The sequence below is a fragment of the Accipiter gentilis genome, chromosome 1 (assembly GCF_929443795.1).
Source record: "Accipiter gentilis chromosome 1, bAccGen1.1, whole genome shotgun sequence".
NCBI lineage: Eukaryota > Metazoa > Chordata > Aves > Accipitriformes > Accipitridae > Astur > Astur gentilis.
The window spans coordinates 36,673,167-36,696,836 of record NC_064880.1 but is presented as its reverse complement, the minus strand read 5'-3'; the positions used below and the strand labels follow the sequence as shown (position 1 = coordinate 36,696,836).

General features: G+C 37.4%; 1 protein-coding gene across 1 annotated transcript in view; it reads right to left on the bottom strand.

The window, feature by feature from the left end:
* Positions 1-23,670, bottom strand: part of LY75 (lymphocyte antigen 75) — a 47,324-nt gene that overhangs the window by 3,802 nt on the left and 19,852 nt on the right. Inside the window, exons 14-34 of the mRNA XM_049803881.1 lie at positions 23,447-23,528; positions 22,862-22,933; positions 21,360-21,483; positions 20,449-20,484; positions 20,004-20,179; positions 18,879-18,943; positions 17,596-17,672; positions 16,328-16,464; positions 15,215-15,320; positions 13,080-13,240; positions 12,301-12,430; positions 9,616-9,842; positions 7,726-7,894; positions 6,373-6,534; positions 5,299-5,421; positions 4,676-4,870; positions 4,070-4,290; positions 2,756-2,930; positions 2,059-2,226; positions 647-769; positions 15-182 (exon numbers count right to left, since the gene is read on the bottom strand). Coding sequence (XP_049659838.1) covers positions 15-182; positions 647-769; positions 2,059-2,226; positions 2,756-2,930; positions 4,070-4,290; positions 4,676-4,870; positions 5,299-5,421; positions 6,373-6,534; positions 7,726-7,894; positions 9,616-9,842; positions 12,301-12,430; positions 13,080-13,240; positions 15,215-15,320; positions 16,328-16,464; positions 17,596-17,672; positions 18,879-18,943; positions 20,004-20,179; positions 20,449-20,484; positions 21,360-21,483; positions 22,862-22,933; positions 23,447-23,528 — 2,897 coding nt within the window. The remainder of the gene's footprint in view (positions 1-14; positions 183-646; positions 770-2,058; positions 2,227-2,755; positions 2,931-4,069; positions 4,291-4,675; positions 4,871-5,298; positions 5,422-6,372; positions 6,535-7,725; positions 7,895-9,615; positions 9,843-12,300; positions 12,431-13,079; positions 13,241-15,214; positions 15,321-16,327; positions 16,465-17,595; positions 17,673-18,878; positions 18,944-20,003; positions 20,180-20,448; positions 20,485-21,359; positions 21,484-22,861; positions 22,934-23,446; positions 23,529-23,670) is intronic.

Genomic DNA, 23,670 nt, shown 5'->3' with positions numbered 1-23,670 from the left:
CAATGTTTCCGTACCTAGAGGAGCTTTACAAACCACTCTGCTTTGACTACGACTGCAGTCAACTTTGGACCATGTGCCAGTTGTGGACAGGATAACACTGCATTTTTCATTGACTGCTGCAGTTTTATTTTCCCAGTTGACATAATTAACTGATGAGCCATCGAGCCAGTTCAGGGACTGATCTGTTGGGGAAAAAAGATTGCTTAGTTTAGATCACCAAAACATGTTGTGATGTTACACAGTATCATTCACTATCTATTGATTTCTTTACATTGCTAAAAGAAACAGGGCTGACTATCTATCCTGTATATTAAAAGCAATAAATATGAACACATCACTTTTAGCCACACCTCTTCTCCAAACCTTTAGCATTTGATGCATTTGCAGTTTAACCATTAGGCACCAATTACAGTGTTGGGGAAAACAAATTTCAGTGGCTCCTGATTATCTTAAGTGTGCAACAGGAAGAGACTTAAGCTACAATGAAGTCCAAAGGGCTTTATAATGCTAAATGAGGGATTCCAACCTCAGGCAGAAGTTACTGTAGGCTATCAACACTACAAAACTGTACTCTTTATTTGAGGATTTATGCATTTTTATTTACCAGATGAAACACTCATGCTCATACATGGTTGCTACTTCTTACCCTTAGAGCTCTGAGCCAGGCCAAGCCATACATTCTTGGTGATGAGATCATTTTCCTTTATGTGTGTGCTCACAAATGCATTTTCTTCAGCATCCACTATAGTCAGAAGGGTTGCTGAAGGATCTAAGGGGAAGAGGAAACTAACTGGTCAGAACTGCAACTTCAGAGATTTTTCATGGTGCTTATACATTGAGTTTTCTGTGGGAACAATTACTACAGGAAAAGATTTGCTGATCTGGGCTTGTAAAATTAGCATGAAGTAATCTGCAGAATAAAGACATCCCATTCCCTAAAATGCAGCATATTATACAAGACTGCTTCAGATGACTGGTTATTCAAGCAGGTCATACAAAACAAAATGGGAGTAAACTTACTGCAGCTGTGGACTACCACATACATGGAAGATATCAAAAGATAGGCCACGTTCAGAATTAGTAGCCTGGTCCAAGTAATAAGCTCTTTCCAAAAAATTGAACAAAAGCTCAGCATTTTGCTAAGTCAAGTTAATTTCTAAATCAATCCCTCATTGTGCCTCAGGTTTTTATATACAGGGTTATAGCAATTAAGGAATAAGAGAGAGGAAAGGCTATACTGGAGACAGGCTCAGGGTGCACCCTTTCTTTACATTTATTTGCAAATATAAGCCAGAAGCTTAATTTAGAGAAAGATGACTTTTTCTTTCAGCTACCAGGCCAGGTAGTACTCAATAGAAAACTGCATCCAAGATTGGGACTACTTGCACCTTTTCTTTTTCATCCTACATAGTGAGTTCAACTTCACATCATAAGATAATTCAATAAAAGAAAGTTATGACAGTTACTAGCTTCCAAGCTAAGAAAGTGATAAAAAATTCTGTACATAAGACTGCTTAACATCATCTTCAGCAATACAATTCCCCACATAGCTTATCAAAAAGAGAGAAAATCCTTTAATTTGACATAAAATTAAGTTTGTTAGTGATATCTGCCTTAATAATATCTATAAAGTACACACTTTGCAGCATTTGATAGGTTAGCAAGCTCCCTATTAGCAAGCAGCTAATGCAAGGATATAGTAAGAAAACACTGCTAACAGCACTAACTTAATTTATAATAATGTTAATTGTACGCAAATAAAATGGCTTCCTCCAAACTGTAAGCCTTACATTTCTGAATCCTCTATCAATGGCTATCTGCATTTTACTTGCGGTTATCTGTGTGCCAAACAATCTGTCAGCACATTGCAGCATTTTATCAAGAACCTTTATCAGATGCTCAAAGATAAAGCTTGCTATTACTTTTCCTAAACTAAAGCAGCATAAAAGCTGAAAAGCTGAAGTATAACCAGTGTAGGTTTTTTGGTTGTTGGGTTTTATTTCTTTTCAAATAGTGGACTAATTATAAGTTGTAATATGGTAAAGAGTCTAAACATACTCAGTTTCTGGCAGACTTTCTTAGCATCCTCCACGTTATATACTGAAAAATTGTAGAACGCCATATCAAATGCATAACAATGATCCTTATACTGTATCCACTTTAGGGTACCACTGATCTGCGGGCATCCCGGGGCTCTGCTCACTTGCTTTGGCTGTAATTGTCTCTCTGCAAAGACAAAGAAATTGACGTTATTTTTTCTGCAGGAGTTTGTGCATAGTCTCTTCGTAGTAACAGGACAGTAAGTATTAACAAGGACTACTTCTGCTACCAACAACCATGAGTCAATTAACTTAAATTCCTTATTCATGTGTCATATATGACTTTATTTGAAAACGAGCATAAGACAAGTCCCAAAGGCTTGGGAACCATTTTTTTTTTTTCTTGCCTTTTAGGGGGTTTTCAAGTTTGTTGTATGTGTTTGATAAGGATTTTTATTCAGAAAAAGATACATACAGTTTGATATTCATATCAACAGGTGATCAAAAAATGACCAGGATTGGTTTAGATTTTCACCAGTGGAATGGAGAGAGTTAATCTCCCTTAAGTATTATGAAGTGTTTTATTGTTCCTAATAGACAACTCTTCTTAAAAAGGGAATCGTGTAGTATTTCAGCCTTCATTTCTACTTCTAAATACAACATGTAAAAATAGAATACATAAGACAACTACACAAAACATTGAAAATAACACTTACTGTTTGGAGGGCTATAGCAAATGGCACCTTCAGCAACATTTGTACATTTTGTACGGTTCCAAGATCCTTTAGTATCCAAGAGAACGCAGTTCTCCGTAGTATTTGAATTTTCTAATTCCCAAGGATAGTAGTCGAAGTCGCTTCCATCTGACCATTCAAAATTAGCTTTACTTCCCTAATTAAAGAAAAAACCCACAACTTTTAAACCACAGCATATGGTTCTGGTTTAAATCTTGTCAGTCATTAGTAAGTCATACAGCAGTATTTATCCCTTGTAGAGTGATAAATTAAAATGCAGGTGGCCTCATTTTCTAAATCCATACTAAAATGTACAACGTTGTTTGTGTTTTCCAATCAGTTCTTAACATAGAAATCCTGATTACTTGTGTGAACTGAGAAAGCGTGGCATACTTGTAAGTTTAAACCTGCAATGTGATTTGTTTTATCCTATGGGGGACATTTTACATCCTTTCATCCTGCTGTTTCATTTAAGCAGTCTGCCTTCCTTGCTATGAACGTTATTAGATATACTGTAAACTGCTAAACTGTCAAGATGGCCTCAATGATTAAGGGTCTGCAGCTCGGGAACGGTTTGCAGTGATATCTCCTCCTTCAGAGACACTGCTGGAAACCCATGACAACAAAGAGTCAGTTGTGAGAAGTGGAGGGACCCATTCAGACCAAAGGCAGGCAGAAGTAGCAAAGCCACGCATAGAAATCACACATCTCTGCAGAGGGGTATTCCTCCCAATTGACTACCATGATCAGGTCTGGTGAATAGTGTGGGGAGCAGGGTTGGGGACACGGGCTTTTGGCTCCAAGGATAAGTAGACAGAGGAAGAGGAAGATCTGCAGCTGCTTCTTGCTATGACTCCTGGGAGAAGGGACACCTAACTTGCTCAAGAGCCAGCAGTTCCTGAACTGCCTTGGAGAGACAGTCCTGACCTGAACTAATCAGGCTCCACACAGCCTTGTCTGAATGTATTTGCTAGCGGAATCTGATCCTACAGAGGGCCACTAAATCTGGAGCCTCTAACGGTACTGTTACAAACTGCATGTCCTTTTGCTCTAAGGAATTATGTGGGACCATTGAATTATTTTAAAACATCAAGGATTTGGAAAAATATCTGTGGCTACATACACTAAAATTAATACACTTCAACATATGTTACACAGGGTTGAAAAAGTAGGTAATTTACTACATGGAATAGAGATTCCAAGAAACTGGAAAAAAGCATCAGAAATCATTTCATATCCTGAGCAGAAAATTATTTACAAGCTCTGTTACCGATGTCGCCAACAGTATATACTTACATCATGAATTGACAGCCCAAGCCACAGAGGATAGCCATCCTGCTTGACAATATCTTCTAGAAATAACTGTTGTGATTCACTGTGTACACTTGCTAAATCATTCCTATTTTGTTTGCATTCTCTCAATGCCCCATACCATGTTAACTTTTTCTGAAGGATCCTGTATGTTCTGTTTCCATGTGGAATAGACTCGGGCAATGGAGGCTTGAGCTGTTGGGGTCCTGTTCCAAAGAGTAAGATGACAAGTTATGTCATTCACATTACTAGGAACATACAGAAAGCATTAAAATCCATCTATATCAATGCAACTCAAGCATTAAAGTGTTCAGTACAAGCCACTTACTTGATATAAGTTATCTTTCGCTACTTTGAACACTGTAAGCAGTTGATGGAGGAGTACAGCAAACACATTCCTCCTGCCCAGAACATTACAGCAGTGATGCATGGACTGACTACATAACCCCAGAAGCCCATGGACAGCTGTGCCTTATGTTTCACTGGGAGCAAAACCAAAGCCTTGTGTAGCAGGTACTGCAGAACTGGCACTGAAATTATGACCCTTATCCAACTCTCCAATACTACACAGAAATCTTCTCTGCTACTTACCCCTTTCAATTTTACAGGCTAGTATACTGTACACATTATAGTGATGAGCATGCCAACTTTGAGAATAATTGTAAATATCCCAAAATCCATCAAGATTTACACCAGCAAAAAAACTGTTCTTCTTTATGTTAGGTCTTCCCAGCCTCCAGTTATTGTAAGTCAGATGAGTTTCATCATACCACTTGAGAACTTTATCTGTGGAAAACATAGCATATTTATCAAAACATTGGCATTATGTGTACAAATACCATTTAACTTTGAATATATTAATGACATTAACAGATATTCACTTTGGAAAAAAAGGCAGTGATACTCTAAGTTACTGTAAATCAGTTCCATATACAATGCTAAATATGTTAGCATTACTCATCCAGGCCCTTTTAAGTAAGTCCTGCTTTCCAGGGAAATCAAATCTAGACTAAACAGAACATAATCCATCTAATTATCACTCAAACAGAAAGCATGTCCAGTTATTTTCTTCTGGAAGATAAATATAAAGCATTATTATAGGTTTGCATTCAGTTTGACTTTAGTTGTATACTGAAACATGCAAGAAACATACACTTAATGCTGCAAACTTTGTCTCCAATCCAGTTATTAGGAAAAAAAGCCTTAAATCTTACCACTGTCATCATAAATCACACCCAGCCAGACCCACATAGCCAGACCGCTGAATGAACGAAGCTGCTCAGTAACAAAGTTATTCTCTTCTTCATCTCGAATGCTCAGAACAAATGCTTCTGGGTCTGTTAAAAATTTTTTTTTTAATTACTTTCTTACAAATTCACCTTCCAGTTAGAAAAGAAATTAAATATTTTTTTCTAGTATTGTTAATAATTATTACAGCTAGGTCAAGAATGTGTAACAGCTAGACCTTTACAACATAACAACTAAATGAACAGTGCAAAAACAATTTTAAAAGGTATTAAGAGTGCTTCCCCTGGTTTTGTGGATAAGTGAAAGACATCAGCTTCAGAGATAGTTGTGGGTCCTACTGTCACTTCAAAGTGTATGCTGTAAAAATTCTCTGCATAGAACATAAAAATATCAGCAATCTTTCATGATTTTCTTGAACTGCCTAGTGGAGAAACAGTATTAAGAAAAAGACTGAATTGAAATCAATTCATGAAAAATAAGAACAGTTTCTGGAAAGACCTAGGTCTAAGTGCCACGAGCAATGTTTTAATACTAGAGGGAAGCTGTTACTAAACTTAGACTTTGTTCAGGATGGACAGGAAAAGCCTATGTGCTTTTCTGAATTGGACTATTCTGTCTATTTTGTTCAGCCAGGTGTTCCACACAGCAAGGGGTGTTGAAAAAAACCCCATGAAGTAAATGGGAGTGTAAAGCTAGAATGTTGCCAAGGGGAAAACAATTACCCAACCTATTTAAAATTTGCATATTATAAAGAGAAAAAACTCCCAACCTTCCAATTTTTCAGAGACTTCAGACTTCAGTAGTTCTTACCCATCTCTCCCTCTCTCAAAGTGTCCTACCCGTGCTCTGGCACTTTTTATCAGAGTACTGCAAGGGCAAACAGCATTAGCCAGTGCAACACTAACGCACATTTCCAAATGCTACAACCTTTTCTCAACACTCACTTTGCTGTCATTTTAAGACAGTGACTCAGATCTAAAACTCTTCTCCCTCAAGCTGATATTAGTCCATAAATACCTGTAATATGACAAAGTACTTACTCATTTTCTTGCATAAATGATGAGCTTCTTGAGACTTCAGTTCTCTCCATCTATTTTTTGTTATCATAAAAGTGTAACAATTGTTTCTAAATGATATCCAGGGTGTATTTTTAATCTTATGTGGGCACTTAACTTGTGTAACTTGTTCTTTTTCAATCTTCTCTAAGGAAATGAAAGATGACATTCAGGACATGACTTATTAATAACAACACTTAACCTGACGTACCACAAACCACCTAAAACATGCAAGACAAATTAAGTGCCATCCTCTAAATATGTAATACATTGTTGCTTTCAGTTTTCTCATGACAGTGATTTTTTTAAAGTAACAAACTCAGCAGTAAGCATTATCAAAGAATACAGATGCTTACAACTTTTTGCAATTGTTATGTTATATAGGTTTAAGAATACAATCCCTCCATAAAAGTGCGAAGTGTGGGCCAATAACCAATAGCTCTTATTGCCTCTTCTATGAAGGCAGAACACCATAACAAATAAGCTACTTCATAGCTGGCAACACATCTTAGTTCTGTGGTTTTATCTAATACTTGAGGAGTGAGAAGGACTTTTCCTGCAGTTGCTTAGATTGCAAGCACAAAATAGTTAAGGATGTTATAATACCAAGTATACACTTTACTGTGACTCAGTATGTAAAACAGTGGCTTAACTGTGTCCCCTCACGGAAAGAAAACCAAAACAAATTATAATGGTCTCATAGGGAAGAAATCTGTGATGATGTCTCAGAAAGATCTTTTTTGTTTTTCAGAAAAGGGCCGTGCTACATATGTATACCCCCACAAAAGGTATCCTGCTATATCCTTACCTGTCTTGCTATAACTGGCATATATTTAGAAGGGTTTTGTGAACTGCAGATTACTTTAATTTACACCTTTCAATTCAGTGTCTACCTGCTATCTTTCTTCTCCATGTAGTCATGTACTTTCTCCCTGTATAGACTTCCCTGTCTGAAGAGATTTCAGAAGGTCCCAATATTAAGATGTAAATAGTACAGAGGTAGCTGAATCTTCTTCCACATGCAAGTGGGAGAGATTAGTATGCAACAACCTTACAGAAACAGTGCAAAGGTAGAATCAGGTGGCAGTACGAAGGGTACAGTCTGGCCCAATGCACCCATGCCAAATTCATTTGTAAGTAACATGTGGATTAAGACCAGCAAGTGCATGCTCCCCTATCTGAAGTTTGCTTCTTTTTTTCCTGGCATGCAAATCAGCCTGTCTGAGGAAATGTAATTTTAAAAAAGTTTTAATTTTGAAGTTACAATCTGGAATTATCAAATATGCTTCATAATAAAACAAAATTCAGCTTTTATAAATATTATGCTAGGATACATACTTTCTGATGCATAGCAAATAGCACCTCGATTTTCAGAGGAACAGTCAGAAGTTTTCCAGAAGCCATCAGTATCCAAAAACACACATTCTTCGCTTGTTTCTTCATCATCTTCAGACCAGCGACTAAAACTAACATGTTTCCCATCCAGCCAGCCATAGTGTTTTCCACCCTAGCATTGTGTAAGTAAAAGGGATGAGCTTACATAGTAAAAAATATTAGGTACAAAAAAATGACATGATAATATATTTATATTGGCTAGACATTTACAGTGTCTCTGGCAAGAACTATAAGTGTTCCGCTGCCCTTGCGATCTGATCTGCTGCTCCAAATATAACAAGCTTTGTTATTTTAAGTTTTGCAGTTGCAAAAATATAAATTAGCTGAAGTGGATTGCAAATTATCAAATAGTGATGTTTAACTACTATGCTTATGGAGGAAGGCAATGAGGTGTCCAAATTGCATCATTTGCACCTGCAAATCAATGGTGGATATAATTATCTGGTCTTGGAAAACTGGTAACATCTGAGAATAAGGCCCAGTCTCGGTTACTCCACACTGAGTTGAAAGTAATTTATTCAATACTTAACTGATTTATTAAATCAGATGTGTTCCTGCCCTGGAGGATGCAGGAGGAATAAGAAAAAAACCACATACAACAAGCATGCCATCCTTTAAGAATCTTACATTTAAAAGTTTTCTTCAGGAAATCCCCCTGCAGCTTTGTAATTGGATTTATCTTCTATCTTTCTTTTGTGTCTATGATTCCAGCACTGGAGTAACAAGTTCTGTTGACCAGTTTCATTATAATTTCCTTTCATGTGACTCTAATTGTGCCCAAATAACAAAGTGTTGCAATAGTGAAAAGCCAGCGCATGCCTGAGTTTCATGCAGCAAAATGAATCATTTGATCTTCACTTATAGATAAAGATTCAAAATAGAAGGGAAAATAGGTTGTTTTGGTTTCCCCATCTTCACTAAGATTAAATGCCCATTTCCTTTTAAAAATATTCTCCATAATTAAATTTCTATTTCCGCCCCCCCTCTACTTTGCCTAGCATACTCAGTAGCCCATTACTGACATAGGAAGATTGTAACACCACAGATGCTGAGTGAACACCATTAACCTTTGTAGGTAAGGCACTTCTGAAATAAATTTTAACCTTTTTCTTGCAATTATCTTAGGACTCATGTGCTCAACAAAAGAGATAAACCCTGCAACCAAGCCCAAGCCATTTCATGAACAGCTGAGAAAGCTCTCAGTCCACAGTGAAGATCTTCAAGAGGTCCTCTGGCTAAAAAAGGCAAAACAGTACCTCCTGCATTGACTTTTGCAAAGACAAACAAACAGAAGAAAAAAGAAAAAAAACACTAAAGTGTCTCAGGGATGTCTCCCTCTAACTCAAACACAGGTGAAAATAACACGAAGTAACAACAGAGTCTAAGTTAAGCTTTAGAAATGCATCTCCAGAAGTGTTCGATGGTTCATTTTCTCCCTTTTAAAACAGATTTTGGGTTCTCTTTCTGGAGTAGTACTGTAAACAGTGGCAATGATATTAAATGGCAACACTAATTATTCATTAAAAAATGAGGCAAAGATGATGCAGTGATCTATGTTGCTGCCACCCTACAATATATCCCTTCATCCTATAATCATTTAAAACAATTGCCTCCTCATCATCAATCCATCCATTGGAGTTCAACAACTAGGTAACTTAGTGAACTGAAGATTTAGAACATTAACCTTGAGACCCTTCAGATGGTTATCCCTAAATGAAAACAGTTACCCCAGAAATTAATTTTTCATTGCATTTCTTTATCTCAGTTTCTATTTCACAGAACTCTGAAAATTACCTCAAGACACAGTCTAAAGAGAAATAAAACCAAACTTACATCTCGGCTGAAGAGTCCAATCCACAGTGGGTAATTACGAAGGGCAGCCTGAACAGCAAGAAAAGCCTGCTGGAACTGATCTGTGATGCTAACCAGCTGCATCTTGTTATTTATGCATGCAGCCATTGCATCATCCCAGGACAAATTCTTCAGAATTACCATGTATTGAACATTTTGATAGCTCAATGTTTCATTAAGGACTTGCTCTGTCTGGTTATCAGCAGCTCCTATATGTAAGAAAGAAATCCAGTTATTAAGTGGTGAAACACTGGAACACATTTTAAACTCCCAATTTCTCTGTAACAGTAGATTATGCTAATAATTACAGTTAGAAGGAAGTATCTTTGACACCTTAGATAGAAAATATGTGAAAGAAAAAAATAATAAGGATTATTTTCAGCCAATCTATTTTTATATATCTTTCTCTCAACTTAGGTTCACATCTTTTTATATTTGTTATTTTTAACTAACTGCTAAATAATGTTCAGAATTCTATTTATTGAATCAAAAACAAATTCTATAGCTTTATTTAAATACATGAATGTGAGAGAGTGACTGGTCTCTGCTGCAATATAGCAACAGCTAAACTTGACTCATTCATCTCTGTGGAGCCTGTGGATTTATGTTTAGGCGAATCTAATGGGCTATGAAACTTGTCTATGCAGATCTTAGTACAGCACAATCCCAGAATTCCTTACTGCCATCCATGGGTATAGTGGGAATTGATTTTGCCTCCACATGTGCTTAACTAATTGCAGAAAATCCACCTTGCATAGGGAGGGGTATAATTCACTATTTGTGCTCTAAGCACTGAGTCTTATCACAGTTATCAGCATCACACTTGAAGGCATACAGCTCTGTGATGCATAGCAACTGCAGTTAATAAAAGATGCAAACATTCCCATGGATGGTAAATTAAAGCATGCAAACATGGTCACCCCCAAAATTTTATACATGACCAAAAATAAACTGGCTCTCCAAAAGGGAGAAAACCCCTGACATTTAAAATATCTCAAGCAGAAAAAGGCCGGGGGGGGGGGGGGGGGGGGGGGATTTTTTTTAAAAATCATTCTATAGAATGGCTGATTGACAGGCTGACAGGGCCATTTTCCAAAACACAAGAAGACAGAAACATAGTATTAATTTGATATTTACAGCTTTCAATAGCTGAGAAAAGTGACAAAGCTGAAATAGATTGTTTCAAGTGGTTTGTGTCTGCTGCCAAATGCTTTCACTTAGTAAATGGCTACAAAAAAGAAGCACAGAACCACGGGTGCCATCACACATCAAGGGGTACCAATTGGAAACAAGGTAGTAAGGAAAGTGTCCATTTCTGAAAGAATTGCCAATCATTAACATCTCAAGAAGTTCTGCAAATCAATCATGCCAAGATTTCCAAGGAACATGAATCGTCTTTTTCCCTAGGATAAAGCCCTAGGCAACCTGAACTCTCTCACAGCTGTCCCTGCAACCTGTTGAGGTCTCTTCCAACCTGAATTATCCTTGGATCCCTAATGCAATGACGATACAAGACCAGACCATACCAGGACACATTCTCTGGCAGTCCAAAAACCTCTCATTACACCTTCTACAGCTGTGGCAAGGAAGAAGTATTTAGTATTTTAGTCAGCCCAGACTAATAATATATTGAACTACACAGATATATTGCAACTTCCTATTAATAAAAATCCCCTTTTTGAATGTTTATGACATCTCTTCCATCCAGACTTCTAATCTGGACACTTGGAATTTTTAAAGTATTTGGCACTGAAATAAAGATTTTTTTGTGTGAAATGGGGGCGGGGGGCAAGGAAATCTCTGCCTGTTTGAGAATGAAGAAGGTGGGCATATTCTTGGGTGTTTTGCACACCTGGGTTTTTTGGGGTGAGGTTTGTTGGTGGTTTTTTTTTTGAAGATAGCACATTAGTTACTTAAAAGGATTATTTACATAGAGGAACATACTCAGAAGTGGGTATGCTGAACATTAGCCTATAGCAGTAATTAAATGTCTACAATAGCTATATGCATTTGATCTGATTCCAGTAATTGGTATCGACCAACCCACATGGCTACATCAGAATATTATTTTTAGTTCAGATTAAGAAAACCCACTCACGCCAACAGATCTGTACAAAAGCTAGGGAAAGCTGCATCACTCCAGATTATCACTCTTCTTGTATGCCCTCAAGGTTTCCTCTGGGGAGAGCGATTTCAACAGTAAAAGTATATGATATCTCGTATTCTGATAGTGCTAAAAACCACAGGATATGTTTAAGGAGGATGGAAATACTGTGAGATTCCTTCCCAGGGCTTCTTACTTCCACAGTTCTGAAGAGGAAAAAGGAGTAACTTGTTCCACCCCTTGATTTACCTGACCTCTATACCCACAGAACATTGAAGCCCTGTCTGCTTAAGTTATGGTTCCACTGAAACTACACAGAGTCTCTCAGGAAAACAGATTCCCTTTGAACTGGGCTATGAAAAACAAAAGGGAAAATTCTGAATGGCTGACAAAATAGGTCCCAGATCATCTTTCACACTCTGCTTTTCCAAAATTTACTTGCTCAGTCTCTACAAGAATCTTGCTCTTCAAGTGCAACAATTTACATGTATTAAAAGGTCTCCTGGCACTCGCATCTTAACTGCAAACTCTGGCTGTAATTTATTTTGACTCTTCAGACTTACCTATAGGCCGCTGGCATATACCCAAGAAGTGCCTGTCAGCACAAGCAGTGAAATTCCATGTTCCAACATACTGTGATTTGGGATCATTAAGGATTACACCGCACTGATTGTTAAATTCTTCATCAAAAAGCTGAAACCCAGAAATACGCTCATCAGACTAAATGAGGCATAAACATACTTGTGTAGAGAAGGTGAAGTAACAGGAGGTTAGGGGAACTCAAGCTGTCTGAACTTGTTTAAGAAGTTTCAAACAGCTTACCTATTTTACAAACACTACCAGGTGCCTGGACTAAAAAAGAATTCATAAGTTAAATACAGGAGAGAATATTAAATTAAGTGATCCAACACTTAAAATAAATCTTGTTTGTAGGTGTGATTCAATTATGTTTATTATGTTCCATTTTGGGTAGAGCAGGGAGCAAAACACCAATGTATAATGGTTTGCAGATGCATTCTAAGTGTAACTGAACCAAGAATTATTGACGACATCTTTTTAATGACTGCCTTCATGTAGTCTTTAAATTGCAAACAGAAGTTCCAGTTGTTTCAGCTTTTCTCCTTCACCCTTCAGTGTTTCCCATCTCAGTTCAGAAGTTGTCATCCAAATAAAGTAAACAGAACTCCCCATTACTGTCGGTCACCTTGTTCGCCAATTAAAACCACTAACCGGGGGATTTGTCTGTTACGTATTTTTTGGCTTTTTTTTTTTTTTTTTGATACAGTCAATATTCAAAGTTTCATTACTCAACAGTCAAGAGAAGTCAAAAGTCAGAACTTACGTCGAGTGGAATTTTCCTTAATCTTCCTGTCAGGAGTGGGTGAAAGTTACTATACAACAGTCTACTCTCATCTATCCATTTGTTTTCCCTTGTGCTGAACAGAAACTGCAAACCAATCCAAATATCTTTTGGCATACCAGGAAGCAAGGATGTTATATAATCTGTTGGGCAGAACAGTAAATGTACATATTGTGGTTCAGAAAACAGTAAACATCTGAAAAAAACACTTCACATAAAGAAGATAATGCAACTCATTTGATTTAACTTAATTTTCCCAGACCTTTATGATTGCCAAATGTTTATCATCCCTTCCTTCCATAAGATAACACCTTTCATGTTGATTTTATCTGAAGGAGCAGACTATTGGTATTTGTCCTCCAAATTCTCAGCTGAGGCGCAGATAGTGGGTTTAACCTGTTTCTCTGCCCACTACTTTGTATTCTTGCACTTATATCCGAATTTCAGAAGCTGTTTTTCCACAGGTCCGCAAGATCTTCTATTGTCTCCCTGCAGAGATAATAGAAGAGCTCCCTCCTGCCCTCTCTGAACTGACGGGGTAAGTCTTATCTTCCATCTTTCTCTCCTACTGATGTATACCATAAATCAGAACCATTTCTTGAATGCTGGCAGTTTGCCCACTCCACCATCAGAGAAAGCAGGACAGGATGAAGGAAGTGAAGTTATTTGGAAAAAAATTCAGCCAGGAAAACCTTAAATCAGACCCCTCTTGGTGAGCATTCTGGCACAAAACAATGGGCTTTGGTAACCCCCCAGGCACCAAAGGCATTCTCTGAGTTTGTCTAGATTAGGAAGACAAATCGAAACTATGTAATTAGCTACTGCTGACATGTCTTACTTATTGGCCACATGCCAGACTAGCCACAGCCTATTTTCTGAGCTAGACAAAGTCATTGAAGATTTACATGTCAGAGCTAGCCAGCCATCTAATGCCACTGGGAGGAGTAGAAGCAGCCTACAGAAAGAGGCATGCTGCTTTAAGAGGACTGTGCCTTCTTTCCATATAGGTGGCCTTCACTACAGGGGGGAAAGAAAAAACGAACAAGGAACAGTAACAAACACTTCCATATGCACCAAACTAGACAAAAGATCCTGCTATGTAACACTTCAGAATGGCTATGCTTTTGCGATCTTAAAATCATCCAAAACCACAGTCTCAGACATGTATATTCCTGTATGGTTATAACCCTATTCCTCCCCAATAACAGCAGTAAAAAAAAAAGTTACCATTCAGCTGCTGCCTGCAGGTACACTAGTGGCCTCCCTAGTCCACTTTCCATATTCCATTTGGCAAGAGGTTAATTGCTTATAAAGAAAATATGCACTGTGCATGCTGCAGAATTCAACTGAGCTACTTCAAATATACCTGCACAGAACTATTAGTTATCCACAACATAGATGCAAATACAGCTGTCTCATTCAGCAGTTTATCACTGAACATTACTTGTAGCCAATGTGAACGCATTTCTTCCTCACTGCTTTTACCTCAATGACTCTAGTTTACATGACAGCTGAGAGGCAGGTCCCAAACATGGAACAACTCTGTTTTGCAGTCCCCCTGCCTTCTATCCTATCAGTGTCCTGGAGAACCTGCAGGTGGTTGGTTTAGACACACTGCCACATTAAGCTGCTCAGCGCACTTAGACACAGAGGGTCCTATGTGCTCCAGTGGGCACTGTGTTTGCCATCTTGTTCCTATACAGACAGCTGAGCTTGTCTTGGAAGCAGCTCACAGGGTGATTTTCACAATGCCAAGTCTACAGTCTCAGTTATGTTTTAACATGCAAAGCAAAACAGGAGAATTCTTCATTCTGTGGTGACCCTTCTATCCTTAACCCTTAATGCAAGGTTTTGCAATTTTTGCAAACAGGTTAAGATCATACAGAGAAGCTGCTCTTCAAACTGGCTCAAATGTTTGCTGACTGCATTTCCACATTATGTTTCCAGTGATGCAGTCAACAATAGACAACACATTTTTAACCAGTCTTGGATTTTCAGAATGTTCCCAGTATGCCTGTAGATAACCAAGTGATTTTATGCTCAAGTTCTTAAGCAGAACTATACTGAATTTGGAAGAGAAACTACATACTAGAAGTGCCCCCAGTTCACCATCATACCTTGCTCAGCTTGATTTGAGATAGATGGAAGAGAGCCTCCAAAAGTTACACACTTTTCATTAGCTGCATTAAATGTTAAATATTCGGGTTTCATCTTTAGAAAACACTGCAAAATAAACATAATGAAACTGATTTTCATCACACCATGGCTTCCTAAGAAATAACTCATAAGAAAAGGTTCTTCAACCAACCCTAAAAACTCACTTCTCATTTCCTGCAATAACATATAGTTCTCAGAAAGCAAGGGAACTAGCTGCATGCATTTCTTATTAGAGTCAATGGAATAGCTAAATATAAAATGATCCCACTGACTAAGTCCTCATTCACCGAGGTTTAGAATTCAGCAATTTTTAATTGGCTACATCAGGATCATGTACCGTTTTAAGAATGAGAATTCACACATGAACTCTTAAAGTTAGATAGGGTTGGGCCAGGAGACTGTATTGTAATCCGTCACTTCTGGGGAGAAACTACATGGGAACTCAAAAGCTATATTCTGTAATGACGTGTAAGTAAATTTGCAAACCTTGGCACAATGTAATGTGCAGATCTGGTCCTTCTCATATACAGAATAATGGTGGGCCAAATAACAGGAATCAGACTCACTAAGACTTTAGACGACTGCCTTAAAAATAGTACTGAAACATAATACACTATGGCTTCCGACCTGTTGGTTCACTCTTAAAAGCTGCTTATAATGCTTAAGTGACTTAAGTCCTTAAGGCAACTTAGGAAGCAAAGTGTCTGCCAGCTTGCTGGCTGCCTATGATTACTCAGCAAGAGAATCAGATGCTTCTGCCACAGAAGTCTTCTCTTCCTTCAAAGCAGAGCCCAAGATTAGACAATACAACCAACATTCTTGGACCTAAACATGTGGTGATGGGAAAGCAAAAACCCGAAAACTACTGCTTTGAAATTAAGAAACCATCAGTCCTGAATAAGGGACAGAGAAGTGAGGGAGATGATTTTAATCACTACACACAGTTTTCAAAAGCCACCTTCTAGTCCATTCCTGAACACAGATGCTACTTCTTCACCTCTTTCAGTAGGTCACTCCAGCTTACTGGACTATGAAAAATAGGTAAGGATGATTGATTTGTGTTATCTCTGTACCTTACTCCGGAACTGATGCCAACCTTTAGGGCAACCTCCTCTGACAGGGCGGTAACTGGGATCATGTTTCTCTAGTAAGGAGGCATTTTTTTTTTCACAGATGAAGGGCAGTTTCACGTTACAGTTCACTGGGTAGTCTGCAGAAATAGAAGTTTTATAAAACAGTTATGGTAATGCCTGTCACACTCCAATTGCCATCCATACTTTATGACATGATAAAGGCCAATCTGAAGTGAAGTCCTTTCCAGTGCAACCAGTGAATGAACCAATGCAATCTAAAGCATTAAAAATAACAACAGAGCAAAAGAAAAAATGTAAATGTTTATATCAGACAGTAATATAATATTCCTAAAGATCCAGAATCTGATCCCTTACTTCCAGTGGTAACACTTCATATAAGCAGAGACAACTTCAAAAAAAAAAGATAAAAATCATGAAATAAGAAGATTTTAAATACGAGGACTAATCCCATATTCTGGCATAGAGGGTGTGTGACCTAAAGGTCATTAAAGTCCAAAGGAATACTTTAACATCCATATGGAGAATGTCTGGCCTGTACTACTTTACATGACTCCTGCAGTAACTGGACTGGCTTCCTAGTCAAGAGCAATTTTTGGCTAATAGGGATGAAAACAGCTCAGCAGCATACAACAGAATAACGGAGGAAATGTGCTTTAAAGTGGAAATGGTAGTAGCCAGGAGGAACTATTTGTTCTCCAGGGGTTATACATTTCCCTCAATATAAAACAACGTTGAAAAAAAGGAAATAAGAAACTTCAAACACCACCTGGTGACATTTCCATTACTTTGTGTACCTCTTCCAGTATGACTCCCCTGCTCAATGAAATTTGCATCTCCAGATGCACATGCAGTTGCAAGTATTCAGTTAAGCTCCTCTAACTAACATAACACTAAGACTTAATTTGCAGATCTCACAGTATGTAGCATAAACACAGAAAGGTAACCACCAAAACCAGATTTCACCTAATTAATTTATGCTGTAGAAAGAGTGACAATCAATGATAAAAATTTGTCATCTGAATTCAGGTTTGCCTCTGGTCATCAAGAAATTTTACCATGGCTTCTACCATTAGGAAGAAATAAATGATTCAAAATTCAATCAGATTATCACCAAGAAGCCATTCACTCCTAATTCAGTATCAATTTGTATTCAATGTAAGAGTTTGGGCAGAACAGTAATTACTACTACTTTTTTTTTTAAAAAAATATAATAATGACAGAGAGGAAAAAAATAAAAACAGCCTTACCTCTATACCAGTTCTTTCTAGAAACATACCAGCAATCTCTCAGGAATCGATCATGGAAGCGTGAAAATAACTGTAAACTGGAAATAAACATTTCAGAGTTAATCTCCAATCCAATATGATCTTCAAGTGGAAACTCTGATAGCAACAGAGCCAGTGCAAACAAAAATTTGGGCTGGTAACTGTTTCTAGGAGATGCTCTGCCACACTAGAAAGGACAGAGGGGGAAAAACTAGACTAGGAACAAATATGTGGTAGGTTCAGTAGCTATGTACCATACCCAAATTAACTTTGTTGAGAGATGTTCAGAATGAGGGTAGGAGGTTATTTATCACCATGCTACAATTGTAGCACATTGTCAGGACAAGTGAGAAGAATAGGCAATAGCCCGTTTTATTTTCACAGTACTATTTTACTACAGTATTTTGGAAGGTGAAGAATCTTCCTTCTAAGAAGCCCATGATCCTTTGCTGCAGCCATGAATGGCACGATGCAGGGTTTGTTGTGAGTCATGTCAGCTCTACAGGGCTATAATATAAGCTCTCCAATTTCCCATTCCCTGTTCTCAGGTATTTCTCAGATATCCTCGGAGCCAACAGACAGGGATTTTTTAAGAATTTTTTTTTCCAGTTCCCCAGTTATTAAAGAACATAGAACTGGGCTTAAAAATCCAATAAAAGCATTTTAAAGATCAATAGAATACATTAGCTACTAGGATCACAGATTTCAAGGATTCACATGACAAGACTAAGATGTCAAATCCAACAGCCTGAAAACTAGAGGCTCCGATAGACACATAAGAAATGGATTATGAATTCAGTTATTATTAAGTTATTATGAATTAAATTTTTGATGTCAATAATGGTTGGAATGGGAATAGAACTCAGAATTTAGCAGCTAATGAAAATATTTCAACAATATTTTGAAATATTCTCACTTTCTAATTGTACACCCATACTGTCTTAACTACTATTTGCTTTGTCTGAGCACTACACAGTTCTAGTCTCTCTGGTTTAGGTACTCTATGGTCTAAGTTTAGCATGGGAAGAATAGGTGCAGGTACATGTGAACAAAAGTGGAGAACAGTGGTCACTGAATAATACTATATTTTTATCTAGCTTAGTTCAAATTATTTATTTTGCTGCTTTGGGATGATGAAGAAAAAGTAACCTTTTATAAATTTGAGGATAAAATATTTTCCTTTGGAAACTATTCTAGTTAACTATATTCCTAAAAAGCACATCAAAAAAGCTTACAGTAAAGTATCCCATAATTATTCTACATACGGTGAATGATAGCTGTAACCATAATCAATAAACTTCAGCCACCACTTCTGTTCGCTGTTTGATAACTGTGGAAACAAAGAAAAAACCAGTATTTTACAACCCACGGAGAAAGAGCTCCAGACTCTACCAAGGATAAATCAATGACAAAATAAATTTTGATTTAAAATGTTTCTAAAATATGCAGGAATTACTATTCTTCAGTGGTTTGAGGCTGATATGCCATGTTGATGGATCCCTGCACCCATTGGAAAAAAAAGCCCGTATTTTCCACTGTGATTGATAAAGCTACAGGAAATCTTGCAGCACTGTCTTAAGTGTGTGCTAGATACGCCATTCCCACAAAATTCATAGCAGAAACTCTACCAGACAACCAGGACCTAGCTGCAAGCTGCCTAAAGCTGAAGTGGTTCCACAGGACCTTCATTCCTCAGAATAATGCTGTTCTTCCAGTAGATAGCCTAAGAACAAATAGTTCATGAAAAGGCTAGAGGTGTAGCAGGACAAATCGAGGATTTGTCCTGCCTTGTAATTCCTCCTTCCAGGTAACTTCTTGTCAGGAGAAATTTCACGAAAAGAGCTTGTGAGGCTAATTTCACAAAGTATTGTGTCACAAGCAGTAGCACTGAAGAAAGGTAGTAACAGAGGTGCTGAAACTCAAAATGTTTTGGTAAGATTCCTTAAAAGAATGTACTTTCATGCTATAAGCACCACAAACCCCTTTCAGAAAAGGCTATCTGACCACGCATTTCTGGTTAAATCCTCTCATCAGGTGAAAAATGATGTGCTGTCCCATGCATAAAATTAAGAACTGGCAGAATTGTTAGTGAAGTATTAGCAGGTAATGGGATGCTTACATGGTGGTCCTTTTATGACACTTTCTCTCCATGGGGGGGGGGGGGGGTTCATGTTGTTAAGGCTACCTTTAAATTTAAAAATTATTTTACAAACTGACATTAAAGTAATTCTCTTTCAACTCATCTTTTCCTTTAAAGTACAATTAAAAAGTATTAAGGACAACAGGGAAAAGAAAGAAATTAAGGATTAATATTTTCTTATATTGGAAAAACTGGCAAGAAAATTTCTCTATAGTGGAAACTATCTGTTAGACAGATTACACCCCCTTACCTTTTCTATTTGAGACAGTATTGTCCTGAGTTTTGGATAAGACTCCACAGAGGCTAAATCACTATCATTTTTTTGACAGTAGAAAATAGCTTCTTGGAAGGTCAGGTTTTTATCTGGTACAAACCACAGCTCTGCTCCATCAACGACAAGTGGGGCTCCATGAATTCCAATTTCATCTATGCAGAAGAAATACCACATGCGTATGAAATAAATTCTGAAAAACTAATCCTTTCTTTTTCTGCACGTATTAAGAAATTTTAGTTTGACACTGGGAAGAAGCAACACTCCTTGCATTCTGAGATCTCTCAGAATCAAATTCTATCAGTCATGACCTTTGCTGGTATCAAACAGGTATTACAGTAGTAATATAACGAAACTAATAAAAGATATAGAGTATTAACAACTATAAACACATAGCAGAAGCATACACAAAAAGTCCATTTACCTGGTATATACCACTCAGGTGTCTTTGGAGTGCTACCTGTCCAGAGGAAAAAAAGGAATAGTTACTTCAAGTTCAACTTCTAACAAGACTGTGGTCACCAATAACGGAAGTGATGGATTGTACTCATGCTTCTCAGTATGCATGATGGAAAAAATAAAAGGAGAAGGAAATCATACACAGGTTTAATAGTTTGAAATAAGCTGGTGTAAAACTAATGGGAGTTTTGCATACCTCAGTTTTAAACATCTGTGAATTTTTTTCTGCCAAGCAGAATATAAGTATCAAAGCAGTATATCTACCCCTATCTCCCCACAAGAAGAAAGTTTCATCCCCTGAAATGCCTTTTAATGAACGACCAAAATGTAAAAGCCTATTGGATTACAGCACTTGTCGTACTGCATGGAAAAACCTGGATCTTGACGTGGCAGATACGCCATGCCATTCTATTGTATTCCCACTCCCCTGTCTCACTACAGCGAGGAGCTAGTTCACCAGTTTTACCAGAAGAATTCACTTCAGGTTGAAACAAACCGTACACCCAAGATGTCTGTGGTCACATAGTTACAAATATCACTAAGAAAGTGAAGTCCACAAATGCTGCAACTCAGTGGCTTATATCACCTCACTTAGTAAGAAGCCACTTCTCACTTCACGGGACAAGAAAGAATATGGGAGCAGTGATACTGCATCCTCCTCATGGCCATTTTCTGATAGATCTTTGAATATTCTAAGTGCATGGCTGTTTGTATATGACATAGGTGAGACATCTCATGTACTGTCCCCTTAACAGTTCAGAGAGGAAATGATAAAATACTGTTTGCAAAGTTTCTATTATTGGGCAATAATGACAAGTCAGTGGTAACAAGTAATAAACTCTTTTCTATGAATAAATGGATATAACTGCAGTTTACCTTTTGTTATCTGGCAGACCCATTCAAGCTTAGCTTCACAATCAAAAGGCTTGAAGTAAAATTCCAGGTCTCTGCCTTCATGGAAATAAAATCTCCAAAATGATCTCCGTGAAAACTGAGAGGTCTGTATAAAAGTAGAAACAGAGAACTGAGTTAGTACAGCATAAGCCTCTGAAATGTAAATGAAAAAGACAGTTTGGCAAAATCAGCATATTTTACTGTGGTGCTAGTCTCACAAATTATTTTGCAAAGCATTAGCAGATATAACTGTAAGTCTTCAATTATAACTCTCCCTCCTAGCCAAGCTTGTGAAGCAATTAGGTAAAGGGCTCAAGATAAGTCTACATACAAAAGTCTCTTGCGATGTTCTTTCTTTTTTTTTTTGTAGCACACAGGATCTCACTGATGCTTATTACTGAATTATTTGTTGCAACTTGTTGCCTTGAAATGATGCTCATTTCTGCTCAAAGAGGAACCCATCTGAACTGGCACAGAAATAGTCTTTCTTATTTAAGATTATTTCTTACAATCAAGCTTAAAATCTGACTTCACTCTTGCTGATCTCTGCAACAAGGATAATTTTTTATCATTTAGTGAAAGAACATGTCTATACCTAGCAGGTAGGAGAGGGAGGTTACTATATTCACAGTGTCCCCTTCAAACTGCTCTCCTCTTGTCTAAAATTTTTAGTAGCTTAATGGTGACAGCTTCTCAGCCTGGGTTCATGAACACAGGAGGAGAGAATGAGGGGAAATGGTTGTGAACAGAAGCAAAGGGATGCAACTATCCTTTCCTTCAGTAAATCCTAAAAGCAGAGGTGGTTCTAATTAGGTTAAAAGAAGGGATCATATTGGAATGATCTTATAAAAAGTCAGGTGATGCTTCAGAAAAGTTAAAGGCCATTTTAAAACTCATGCCATCAAGACTAAATTAAGCAATGAAGAACATAATTAGGAATTAAGTAGAGGCCTAACATTTTGAATTAGAAACCAAGACAGCACTTAGTCTCTTTCACAAGTAAACAGGGAAATACACACAATAAACACAAACACATGCTCTATCCTGGCTACTGCATTCCCCTACTTTAGGTTTCAAACATTTTCTTAATTTGCAGTTCAGAAAAACTAATCTAGATTTTAATTTCTGTTTGCTTTTTTGTTTTAGACTCCATGTTATATCCTTAAGTGTTATGTGTAATATACAAGAGATACATAGTATGACATTATGCAATAGAGAGTAGCACTGTTACTAAAATATTTTGTAGTTCAAAAGAAGTCTTATGAAAGGGTATCATTAGCACAGCGCTTTGTTCATAAAAAACTGCTTGAGTAAGGGAAAATTGGTAATAGGTGTAGATTGATAAAGGGAACACTAACTTTTTCACTATGCGAAGGAAACATCTCAGCAGTCAACCTAAATTCAATATATGGCTGGCAAAATTATTTTTTGCAAGTACTTCCATGTAAAATATCCATGTTGTTATTAAAAACCTTAAAACTAACCTTTAATGCAGCACAGTCTCTTGTATCATATTCATCTTCCAGATAATCAAGTGGCATAACAACACTAGTTACCTACAGGATGGATGAGATAAAAGAATCATTATTTTATGACTATATTTGCTATGGTAATCCCCAGAGATAACCATTCAAACCTGGGATCCTATTATGTTTATCACTGGAGCAGTTTTGAGTCTGCGTACCTGTTATTATTGGGGGTGGGGAGGAAGAACTCACAATTTCATGCAAATAAATCAATTACAGTGAGGAAGATATTTTTGGAGAAGTCTGGCGTATCAAGGAGATGAACTAATAAACCCTCCCCTCTGTTGTTAGATGTTTACTACTGTATTTCTGTTAAAATATTATAATGCAATAGAGACAGAAATCAGGTAACCTTATTAAAGATACGCTTTTAATTGGAAATCTGCCTGGATGGCCGCTCTTAAGTGCACAGTCTTCTTCTGAATTATTCATCTCTTGAAAGATTTGCCCTATTTTAATTAAAATATTTATCAATTTACTTTCAGTCCAGTCCAAGCTGAAACAAACCAGGACATGACATTTCCTCATTAAAAGTTAACTTACGGGTTTATCATCACTCCATTGCCAGGTTCCCAAAGAATCGGGACTCCTCTTATTCATTCCAATCCATACCCATCTGTCATTGCTGTAAATAAACAAGGTAAAATCTTAAGCCAAGTCTATGGTTCAGCTCATTTAATAGTAAGACTGACCTATGTCATGGCATTACTTAGGATCAAGCAGCAAAACCAAAGATTTACTACAAGTTGTAGGAGTTCAAAGAGAAA